This window comes from Callithrix jacchus, chromosome 14 (assembly GCF_049354715.1).
Source record: "Callithrix jacchus isolate 240 chromosome 14, calJac240_pri, whole genome shotgun sequence".
Lineage (NCBI taxonomy): Eukaryota > Metazoa > Chordata > Mammalia > Primates > Cebidae > Callithrix > Callithrix jacchus.
In genome coordinates, this window is record NC_133515.1 from 66225001 (window position 1) to 66237505 (window position 12505).

General features: G+C 38.1%; 1 protein-coding gene across 10 annotated transcripts in view; it reads right to left on the reverse strand.

Moving 5' to 3' along the window:
• Positions 1–12505, reverse strand: part of PPP1R21 (protein phosphatase 1 regulatory subunit 21) — an 81000-nt gene that overhangs the window by 22954 nt on the left and 45541 nt on the right. For all 10 annotated transcript variants that reach the window (XM_017964340.4, XM_002757768.6, XM_078349394.1 and 7 more), the window contains 3 exons: positions 11493–11620; positions 7223–7375; positions 2445–2537 (listed from right to left, as the gene is read on the reverse strand). In XM_017964340.4, the coding sequence (XP_017819829.1) occupies positions 2445–2537; positions 7223–7375; positions 11493–11620 (374 nt within the window). The remainder of the gene's footprint in view (positions 1–2444; positions 2538–7222; positions 7376–11492; positions 11621–12505) is intronic.

A 12505-nucleotide genomic window follows, 5' to 3' on the forward strand; every position in this document is an offset into this window, starting at 1 on the left:
AGAATATGGAGAGATTTATTAGACAGGATACAAAAAGCACAACCATAAATAGAGAAATTAAACTATAGTAAGATTTTTAAAAAACCACTCATCAAAAAACATCAAAAGTGAAAAGGAAACACAGAATCAAATTAGAACCTGTAAACCATTTATCCAACAGAGATCCAATAACTAGAACATAGAAAGAATTCTCGAAAATCAGTAAGATAGGCTGGGCGCGGTGGCTCACACCTGTAATCCAAGTACTTTGGAGGCCAAGGAGGGAGGATCACCTGAGGTCGGGAGTTCAAGACCAGCCCAACCAACATGGTGAAATCCCATCTTAGAAAAATAAAATTAAATTAAAAAGAAAGTAAGATAGACAACTCAACAGAGAAAAAGGCAAAAATAAAAAATAAAAAATAAAAAAAAAAACAGATTTGAATGAGACTATAAACAAATTAAAAGGTATGCAACATCACTAATTATCAAAGCACAGCAACTTAAACCAACCCAACCATTTAATTAAAACTTAAAAAACAGAGAATACAAAAATTGTGGAACAATTAGAACTATAGGTTGGTGCAAAAGTAATTGTGGTTTTGCCATTTTTTTAAAATAACAACTGCAATTACTTTTGAACCAACCTAATACCGTATACTCTGCTGAACAAAAAAAGCCAGATCTGAAAGAGCATAATTGCATTTAAAAGTAAGTTCAGTATCAGGCAAAAAAACAAACAAAAAAACCCCAAAAACCCTAATCTATGGTGCTAAAAGGCAGGAGAAGAGTTATCTTTGAGGGAGAGGAGAGTAGTAACTAGAAATGGGCATGAGGAAGGCTTCTAAGGTCCTAGTACTTTTTAAGGTATATCTTTGCTATGAAAAACTCTCAAATCATTTTTTCTTGTTCTCACACGGTACAATCAGTACATAAGACTTCTGTGACACCAAAGTATGTGGGGATATTTCCCCACCAACAAACAAGTCGTCGGTTTTGTTGTGGACATCAGGTGAGTGTCCTCCAATTTAATTCCACCACTATCTACATACAGATAGTGCTGGATTCCACAGATCATGAGTTCTGGTCCCAAAACTGCCTCCACTGCAGACAGCAGTCACAAGTCTGGACCTTAAGAACTTGTGACTAATCAGCTTTAAGTTGAGGTTCCCATGACTCCCTCTTTGAGTTTCATTAATTTGCTGGAGTGGCTCACAACAGTCAGGGAAACACATTTATTGGTTTATTACCAAGGATACAGATGAAGAGATTTACAGAGTAAAGTAGAGGAAGGGGTGCAGAATTTCCATGCCCTCCCCGGGCATGCCACCCTCCAGTAACCTCATGTGTTCAGCTATTCACAAGCTCTGAAACCCCACCCTCTTGGGCTTTTTATGGATACTGCATTGGATAGGCATGACTGGCAACCATGAAGAAGTGTCATTGGATCTAAACCCAACAAGCCCTAATGGGCACAGTGGCTCACGCCTGTAATTCCAGCACTTTGGGAGGCCGAGGCAGGTTGATCACTTGAGGTCAGGAGTTCAAGACCAGCCTGGCCAACATGGGAAACTGTCTATACTAAAAATAAAAAATACAAAAATTAGCTGGGTATGATATGCACCTGTAATCCTAGCCACTCTGGAGGCTGAGGCAGGAAAATGGCTTGAACCCAGCAGGTGGAGGTTGTAGCAAGCTGAGATCGTGACATTGCACTCTAGCCTGGGTGACACAGCAAGATTCCATTTCAACAAAACAAAACAAAACAAAACCCAACAAGCCCTGTCTGTTTAGATTCTTCTCTGTGCAGCAGCATTTCTTCCTCTAGGGTATGGGGCAGGAGCTCCTCTAGAATGAAGGTCTTATGCCCTCCAATGCCCTATAGTCTGATTAGAGTTCTGCCTTAGGCAAGTAAAAAGAGGGCAAGAGAAGATCAGAGAGAGTGAGAGTCTATTTACTGTATGTAACAAGGACTATGGGAGTTACGAGCCAGCAACCGTCGACAAATACATATATAGTTTTTTCCTTTTTTCTGAAAAAGACAGTGCCTCCCACTCCCACCAACTCCCCAAATTCAACTGACTACTAAATATTGCAAATATTTCTTTCCTGCTCCTTTAAGAAATGAAAATAACTCAGAGTCGCTGGCTCTTGCCCCCTCTTTTACTTTAGCATTTCAGACATTTAAATGTAGTACATTAAAAAAAAGAATTAATCATCGTGGCCAAAGCGTGTTGATAGTACTTTAGGTCCAATTATAACACCAACTGAATCAAGATGACTTAGAGTGTCAACAGGTTTTTCAACAAATTATGTCTATTTTCTTTTTAGTATGTATTAAACAATTCATTTCACATGCATATTTATGCAGACTTTTGAATCATTCTACATGTCTTAAAAACTTTCTTCAGGGAATTTAACATTTCCGTTCTTTAGCAATTTTCATGATTTTCCCAGTGCCATACCTGCTGTGCAAGGCCTTCTCTGCTTTCAGTCGAACTGAGAAGGATGCGGCGGTTTGCCAGTGCTTCCTCATAAGGCACAGACTCTAAGAGGGGCTATGAAGAAAGCATTATGAGAATTAAAGAAAAAATATTATTTATAGATTGCATGCCTATAAATGCCCTCCCCTGCATCTGACATACAAAAAGAATGCTAAACAAGCTGTGACAATAAATTCAGATGTCAAAGTAGACTATTTATTTTAATACATTTGAAAAGAAAGATAATTTTTTAAAAGAAAAATAATAAAAAAACTTACAACACTTATAAATAGTCACTGACTTAGCTTGCTTCAATTGAATGACTTTACAATGGTGCAAAAGCAACGCATTCCGTAGAAACCATACTTTGAGTACTCATACATAAAATCATTCTGTTTTTCACTTTCAGTACATTTTCAATAAGTTATGAGATACTCAACACTATTATAAAATCAGCTGGGAGTGGTGCCTCACCCCTGTAATCTTAGCACTTTCAGAGGCCGAGGGGATGGATTACTTGAAGTCAGGAGTTTGAGACCAGCCAGGCCAAAATGGTGAAACCCTGACGCTACCAAAAATACGAAAATTAACTGGGCATGGTGGTGCACACCTGTAATCCCAGCAAATCAGAAGGCTGAGGCAGGAGGATCATTTGAACCCCGGAGGCAGAGGTTCCACTAAGCTGAGATTGTATCACTGCACTCCAGCCTGGGCAACAGAGCGAGTGAGATTCCATCTCAAAAATAAATAAGGCCAGGTGCAGTGGCTGACACAAGTAATGCCAGCACTTTGGGAGGCCGAGGTGGGTGGATTACCTGAGGTCAGGAGTTCAAGATAAGCCTGACCAACACGGTAAAACCCTGTCTCTACTAAATATACCAAAAAAAAAAAAAAAATTGGCAGGGAGTCGTGGTGGGTGCCTGTAATCCCAGCTACTCAGGACGCTGAGGCAGGAGAATCCTTTGGACTCGGGAAGCAGAGGCTGTGGTGAGCTGAGATCATACCATTGCACTCCAGCCTGGGCAACAGAGCAAGACTCCGATTAAAAAATAAATAAGTAAGTAAGTAAATAAATAAATAAAATAAAATAGGCTTTATGTTAGATGACTTGCCTAACTGTAGGCTAATGTAAGTGTTTTGAGCACATTTAAGGCAGGCTAGGCTAAACTATGATGGTTGGTAGGTTAGGTACATTAAATGCATTTTCAACGAGTTTTTTTTTGAGACAAGGTCTCACTTTGTCACCCTGGGCTGGAGTGCAGTGGTGTGACCACAACTCACTGCAGCCTTGACCTCCCAGGTTCAAGGGCTCCTCCTGCCTCAGCCCAGCCTCCCAAACAGCTGTGACTACAGGCATGCACCACCATGCCAGGTGAGACCAGGTCTCCCTAGGTGACCAGGCCGGTCTTCAACTTCTGGACTCAAGTGATCCTCCCACCTTGGTATCCCAAAGTGCTGGGATTACAGGCATGAGCCACTACTCCTGGCTGTAATATTTTCAACATACAATGTGCTTACCAGGACATAATCCCATCATAAGTCAAGGAGCATCTACATAAGATACACTAAAACCCTATGAACTTGCACCAAAATAGATGAAGAACAGAACAGAAAATCTGGAAACAGACAAAAGCACATATAAAAATGTACTATGTGGCAAATATTGCATTTCTAAGTGAATGGAGAAAATATGGACTAAATAAATAGTACAAGGACAACCAGTTAATTATTGAGAAAAATAATCATTTAGATCCTTCTTTGACATCTTATATCAGAATAAATTCTGGATGAATTAAAGATCCAAATCTAAAAATTTATTTATTTATGTATTTTTTCCAGCTACTGTAGGCTGCCTGTACAAATCCAAAAATTGGACTGTAAAAATGCTGGAAGAAAATATAGGTGAATATTTCTACCTTGGAAAGTAACCCTGGCTAAGAATCATCACCATGAAGAAAAAGACCTATTTGCTGATACAAAAATAAAAACTTCTATTCTGAAAAACAAACTAGAGGAAAATATTTCCCACATAAACACAAAATTAACATTCTTAATATAGAGAGAGCTCTTTCAACCCTAATGAGAAACATTTATTTAAAAACAGGTAAAAGAGCTGAACAGATAATTTATACAGTAAACACAAATGATAACTATGAAAGGACATTGAAACTCATTAACAAGCAAAGATATGTAAACCAAAACAACAGCAAGAAACCTGTCTTCTCTGAGATTGACAAATATTACATTTATGGGTTAAATTCATATTTCTACTGCTGGTAAACTATGAATAGGTAACCTTCCTGAACTATAGTCTAGAAAAACATGCCAAAATTGGAAACATTCACAGACTTTGAACCAGCAATTCACATAAGGAGATAGGTAGCTTTTATACTGCTGGAAGCATCCTTCAGAGTGCCCATTCTGAAGGACAATTTGGCAATGGCTATTAAAACTTCAAATGTGGCTGGGTATGGTGGCTCACGCCTGTAATCCAAGCACTTTGGAGGCCAAGGCAGGCGGATCACCTGAGGTTGGGAGTTCAAGACCAGCCTGACCAACATGGTGAAACCCCGTCTTTATTAAAAATTAAAAATAAATAAAAAATTAAAAACTTCAAATGTACAAGCCACATGGCCTATTCTACTTTTCATATTCCACCTCTGTGCCCAAGAAAACATTTACAAGGCTATCCATTGCAATATTACTGTGAAAGTAAAAAAGTGGAATTAACCAAATGCCTACCAGTTAAGGGAAACCTAAATGAAGCATGGAATGTCGACATTATAGAATTCTATGCCATATCTAAAAGGAATATAGTGAGTACCACATGTAATGATATAGACAGTCTCTAAAACATATGTTAAACAAAAAAAGCAAATTGTACAATGAAACATGCATTTAGTAAAAAGAAAAGACAAGGAAAGAAAAAAGGAGAAAAGAACAAAAGAAAAGTGAAGGAAGGAAGCAAGAAAAATTTTCTGTATTGTTTAAAGATTGCATGCTTATTAATGCTCAAAGAGCCTGGAAAGTTACACATCAAACTGATAATTATGGCTACCTCTAGAGAGGACCTGGAATTAGGGATTATAATTTACACTTGTAATGATCTAATTTAATATAAGAACATGTCTGTATACTGCATAGTTAAAATGTTTAAAGGAATGAAGAGAAAAAAGTAAAATGCACAAATTGCATTTGCAGGAATACCCACTGTAGCACTGCACTGTAACAGTGAAAAACAGGCAACAACTTAAATACCTACCAGCAATGAATACATGAAATTATACATTTACAGAATAAAATACTAAGTTGGCAGCTCTGGGCACACTGTCTATAAGTTAGCCCTGCTCTGCAAGGAGTAGCTAAAAAATAAAAAAAGATAATAGTAATCTATATTATATCTCATATTTTATTATTCCTCTTTCATTCTTTTTTAATGATATCCCTTGAGTCATGTATAGATACAATTTTTGAGAGAGATATATAAATATATCCATGATGCATTGAGGAAAAAAAATTCTAAAATAGTACATGCACCTAAATACATTCTGCTTTTTATAGTATGTGCACACATGTGCCAGTACATGCACCCAAATATATTCTGCTTGTTCTTGTTTTGTTTTGAGATGGAGTCTCGCTCTGTCACCCAGGCTGGAGTGCAGTGGCACGATCTTGGCTCACTGCAACCTCTGCCTCCTGGGTTCCAGCAATTCTCCTGTCTCAGCCTCCCAAGTAGCTGAGTGCATGCCACCACACCTGACTAATTTTTTGTACTTTTAGTAGAGACAGGGTTTCACCATGTTAGCCAGGATGGTCTTGATCTCCTGACCTCGTGATACACCCACCTCAGTTTCCCAAAGTGCTTGGATTATAGGTGTGAGCCACCGCACCCAACCAACATTCTGCTTTTTATAGTATGCGTGTGCATGTGCACGCAAACATACACTAATATTTTTTGAATATAAATATACAGTTTTCTAACAAAGTCAAGTGTAGCTACATTTGGGTGGTGGGATGGGATTATAGGTGACCACAATTTTTTTCTTTTTTTCTTTTTGAGACGGAGTTTCGCTCTTGTTGCCCAGACTGGAGTGCAATGGTGTGATCTCAGCTCACTGCAACCTCTATCTCCCGGGCTCAAGTGATTCTCCTGCCTCAGCCTCCTGAGTTGCTGGGATTACAGATGCCTGCCACCATGCCCAGCTAATTTTTTGTATTTTTAGTAGAGATAGGGTTTCACCACGTTGGCCAGACTGGTCTTGAACTCCTGACCTCAAGTGATCCACCCGCCTCAGCCTCCTAAAGTGCTGGGATTACAGGCGTGAGCCACCGTGCCCAGCCCACAATTTTCTTAATGTACTGCAGTATCTTCTGATGTTTTCTGCAACTACTACATATTCTTATTCAGAAAAAAAAAACCATACACATATTTCTTCTTTTTTTTCTGTTTCTACAAGTTTAAGAGTTTCTAAAGTTCAATATTTACTGTTTGCCTGGCTACCTCAGCCCAGGCACTCTATCAAGCACTCGGGACATGAGTCCAACATGGCCTATGAATACAGGCAATGCTGCTTATCAGGTAAAGTCTGGGTCCTATTACTTCCTCTTCCCCACAGCCCTCCCCCAACACCCACCAACAACCTACACCCCAATATCGTAAAAAATGTCAACAACATAAACTGCAAAAAAAAAATCTTGCCATTCTCTAGACTAATTCCTGATGTTTCCTCTGATTTAAATATTAACAGCAGCTAACGAACCTTTCTCAAAGACTTCATATAGGTAGCAGCTTTTTTCTTATACTGTAGCATGCATTCAGCTGAAAGAGGACTAATGAATCCACTCGCTGCCTTAGGTCCATAGCTCAGTGAAGCAATGAAGTAGTCCAAATTGTTGCTGAAGAAGGATGCAATCTAAACAAAGAGTGACAAAAAAATAGATTTTGTTTTCCAACAATATATCTAAAATATATAGCTAAGAGTTTTTGCAGTAAAGTTTAAAGATGCTGAGAAATGGAAATGAAATTTCAACACCTGCCCCAAAGTCCACATTTATTTATTTGAGAATACCTAGGCAATGTTTTATAATAAAAAGAGGACACCAGTATAAATAGTCAGAACAGATTTCTGACATGTCCTTTTCTAGACAATTTCTATTCTTCCTGAAAACCAAGACCGATTCTGATTTATTCTATAGGAGACTTTCATGAACTCTTTACCTCATTAATTTCTTTTTTAAATTTATTTTTATTTTTAACTTTTTATTTTATTTTTATAAAGACGGGGTTTCACTATGTTGGTCAGGCTGGTCTTGAATTCCCAACCTCAGGTGATCCGCCTGCCTCGGCCTCCAAAGTGCTTGGATTACAGGCATGAGCCACCATGCCCGGCCTACCTCATTAATTTCTACCAGTGCTCTCAAAATATCCATGTTTGGATTTCTAGATTCCGTTTGTATTTTAACTTTGAATATTTCATACTCTAACAGAAGATATAACATAGAATTTTGAATATGCAACCTCCATTTAAATTTAATTCTATAAATTTATAAATTACAAATACAGAAAAAAAAAAGACTGAAAATTCAGTAGACTGTCATTTACAGATTTAACATTTGTTAACTCTATGTAAGCAGCCACGAAGATCTATGACTATAACTTTGCTCAGCCATGATTTTGAATCTATGGTGTTTGGTAATACTTGTGATAACGTTACCTCTGTGATTTTGCATATTAACAAGTACTTTAAAGTGACTTGAACACGTGTCTTTTCATTGAACCTTTAATAGTAGGTCATGATCACCTGGACCATTAAATACTTAATTTTCACTATAAACTTACCAAAGGGCAAAGGGCAGTTTCTTTTTTTTTCTTTAGTCGGAGTCACTCTGTTGCCCAGGGTAGAGTGCAGTGGCGCAATCTTGGCTCACTGCCACCTCTACCTCCTGAGCTCAACGATTCTCCTGCCTCAGCCTCCCAAGTAGCTGGGATTACAGGCACCCACCACCACACCTGGCTAATTTTTGTATTTTTAGTAGAGATAGGGTTTCACCATGTTGGTCAGGCTGATCTTGAACTCCTGACCTCAGGTGATCCACCTGCCTCGGGCTCCCAAAGTTCTGGGATTACAGGCATGAGCCACTGTGCCCAGCCCAAAGTGCAGTTTCTGTAACAATTCCTTGCTGGGCACAGTGGCTCATGCTTGAAATCCCAGCCCTTTGAGAGGCTGAGGTGGGCAGATCACAAGGTCAGTAATTCGAGACCAGCCTGGCCAACACGGTGAAACTCCGTTTCTACTAAAAACACAAAAATTAACCAGGTGTGGTGGCACGCACCTGTAATCCCAGTTACTCAGGAGGCTGAGGCAGGAGAATCCCTTGAACCTGGGGTCAGAGGTTGCAGTCAGCCAAGACCACACCACTGCACTCCAGCCTGGGTGACAGAGTGAGACTCCCTCTCAAAAAAAAAAAAAAATCCTTCAATAAGCCAGGTGTGGTGGCTCACACCTGTAATCCCAACTTTGAGAGGCTGAGGTGGGAGTACTGCTTGAGCCCAGGACTTTAAGACCAGCCTGGGCAACAAGGAAAGACCTCATCTCTACAAAACTGAAAAATCAGCCAGGCATGGTGGTGTGCATCTGTGGTCCCAGCTATTCGGGAGGCTCGGGTAGGAGACCTCACTGCAGCCTCAACCTCCTGGGCTCAAATAATCCTCTTCCCTTAGCCTCTCAAGTAGCTAGGACACCATCATGATTGGCTGATTTTTAAATTTTGTAAAGATGAGATCTTGCCATGTTGCCCAGGCTGGTCTTGAATTCCTGGGCTCAAGCAATACTCTCACCTCAGTACAGTCTTGTATACATTAAAGAATATTGTATTTTGATAAATTTTAAAAAGTGATTTGTAAAACAGTATTCTACTTTAACAAACAATTGCTCAAAAATTAATCACTAATGGTCTAAAAGGTTATATTTTTCACTGATATTTTACTATATCAAATGAAATTCTATGTTAGGTGTTATTCAATAAAGTGAGGATTCCAAAAATGTTGGGCTATGTAGTCCTTGTGAATGACATGGATACACTCAGTGTTTGCATTTGGATCATGGTAGTATATTGTATGGTTTATTTTCTTTCCTCTTTCTAATAGTTCTACATTTTCCAAACTTTCTTTAATATGAATATACTATACTTTCCTACTGGGTTCTTAAGGAAATCACAAACTGTAAAATTAGGTTAATCTAATCACATCAGCTAAGTATTTAATATTAAGCTGACACCAACTAATGTTAGTTCAAATATTTTAGTTGAAAACCATTTATTAACATTTCAGAGTGAAGATCAGATACCTTTCCTTGAGATGACATTCTATGGTTTCAGGCAAAGTAAAGCTAAAATAAACTATGAAATATACCATATTTCAGAGTTCTCATTAAAGTTGGCAAATACAGAGACTCATATAATACCAATGTTCTCTCTTTTCAGAATTTTTCTCAACTGAATCAAGTTAGGATTATTCTCAGAAAGCATCTGGCATGCCATGGATGAAGGAGGTGAAAGAGAAGGCAATGAGGATGGTCCTCTGGCTCAGGAATCCTGTACACATAGATCTTTAAGCAGACAGAATCTAAAGATAACACGTTTTAATCATGACCCCAAGCTATAGCAAGTGGTCACAAGACTAGTCTAACTGTGGAAATGATGACACTGGAATGTCTAACATGATCTGTGATTATTTCTGACTATTCTAAATCACTTGAAGAAAATTTGTTCCCATTATGGTCAGTCTGTCAGAAGCAGAATAGTATATAAATACAGATACAAAGATAAGCATTTCCTTTGGAAATCATGCTGAGTCTGCTGAAATAAACGGGCTAAGATAGTTCTGAATACAGTCCTTTTAGTTTTATACATATAGGAAGTTCTCAGAGAAATCTTAATCATTAAAGGTGTTGATGACAGTCACATGAACACACAATCTAAGAATATAACTTCAGCTGAAATAGGAATATCCATGATGAAAATTTTTTTTTTTGAGATAGAATTTTCTTGCTCTGTCACCCAGGCTAGAGTGCAGTGGCTCAAACACAGCTCACTGCAGCCTCAACCTCCTGGGCTCAAGCAATCCTCCTACCTCAGCCTCCAAAGTAGCTGGGACCACAGGTGCACATCACCATGCTTGGCTAATTTTTTAATTTTGTAGAGATGAGGTCTTGACATGTTGCCCAGGCTTTTCTTGAAATCCTGGGCTCAAGCAATTCTCCTGCCTCAGCCTCTCAAAGTGCTGGGATTACAGGTGTGAGCCACTGCACCTGGCTTATCAAAGGATTCTTAAAGAAACTGCTCTTTGGTCAGTTTACAGTGAAAATTAAGTATTAAATAATCCATGACCTACTATTAAAAGTTCAATGAAAAGACACATGTTGAAGTCACTTTAAAGTACTTGTTAAGACAAAAAAACCCACAGAGGTAGCATTATCACAAGAATTACAAAAAGCAAACATACAAAAACACTAGGAGAGAAAAAAACAAAATATTAATAGAATGTATACTGTGGTGGGTTTGTTTTCTTTTTTGTATGTTCCCAGTGTTCTATATGACATTTCATATACATAAGGATCTCTATTGAGACTACCTAGAATCTTCTAATCATCCAATACTGCATTAAAACATAAACAGGGAGTGATCTATGCACTCAAGACAAATGCTAAACAGTCACTGTCGCATGGTTTTAAACATTAGGTAGGGAAGCAGTATGCAGTACATGTGCCTATAGTCCCCGCCACCCAGGAGGCTCCCTTCAGTCCAGGAGTTTGAGTCAAGCCTGGCAACATAGCAAGGGACCCCTCTCTTAAAATAATAACAGTAAGTCAGAGTAAATACTGGGTAGAAAGCAGAGGAAAAGGAGACAACTTTATTTACAAAAAAGCCTTATATTCCAAAATCCTTTTAGAGTTCTATTTTCCTATCTCATTCAGAAAAAAAAGCACTATTTAAGAATTTTAACATCAATATCGGCCAGAAAAGAATTACCTTTCCTGCTCCATTTGTTAATGCCACTACTGATGACAGGATACAGTCATTAGTTGTTACCAGCTTCTGTGTTGCTGTTGGAAGTTCATGCTCTATTGTAGCTTTCTGACTATAATGTTTGGAAATATCTATAAAAGCAATTAAATGAAAACTGATTATTATCTATATAATTATCTATATATAAGTCACATACAGATAACCAGCCCATTCACTTCTCATATCTACACTTCTAAATTTATAAAGTAAATTTGACAAAGAACCATCTCAAGTGTCAGGATTGTACTGAATATCAATTAGGTCACAAATCTACATGGAAAGAACAGACAGAAGAAAGGATCGCTGAAAACATCTTGGCTGTCTCTACTACAGTCACCAGCTCACAGGTTTGATTTCCACATCTGAGTATTAATTCTAACATTGAGTAAATGATCCTGACCAGTATTTACCAGTTTAAAACCACTGTTTTGATAGTGTAACAGGCACTAAGGAGAAATTATCTTGTACTTATATGAACAACCCATGAGGCTGGAACAGAACAGACAACACAACCACAGTGTCTCACAATCCTTACTGGACCGTAGCTAGTTTTCTAGTGCACACCCTAATTAGCTATGAGAAATATCTGCACAGCCAAATAAGGATTGGATACTCCAATGTCTGGCTTCCTGTGCTACTGTCTCCAGTCCAAGAATATTACAATACAGCCCTGTGGTTAGGAAAGTATAGAAAAGGAATATATATACACATTATATATTATATATATTTATATAATTATAATATATATAATATATTATATTTATATAATATATATAAAATATATATAATAAATTATATATATTTATATATAAATTACAAAACATGAAAATTAATTTTTATAGGCCGGGCGCGGTGGCTCAAGCCTGTAATCCCAGCACTTTGGGAGGCCAAGGTGGGTGGATCACAAGGTCAAGAGATCGAGACCATCCTGGTCAACATGGTGAAACCCTGTTTCTACTAAAAATATAAAAAAGTAG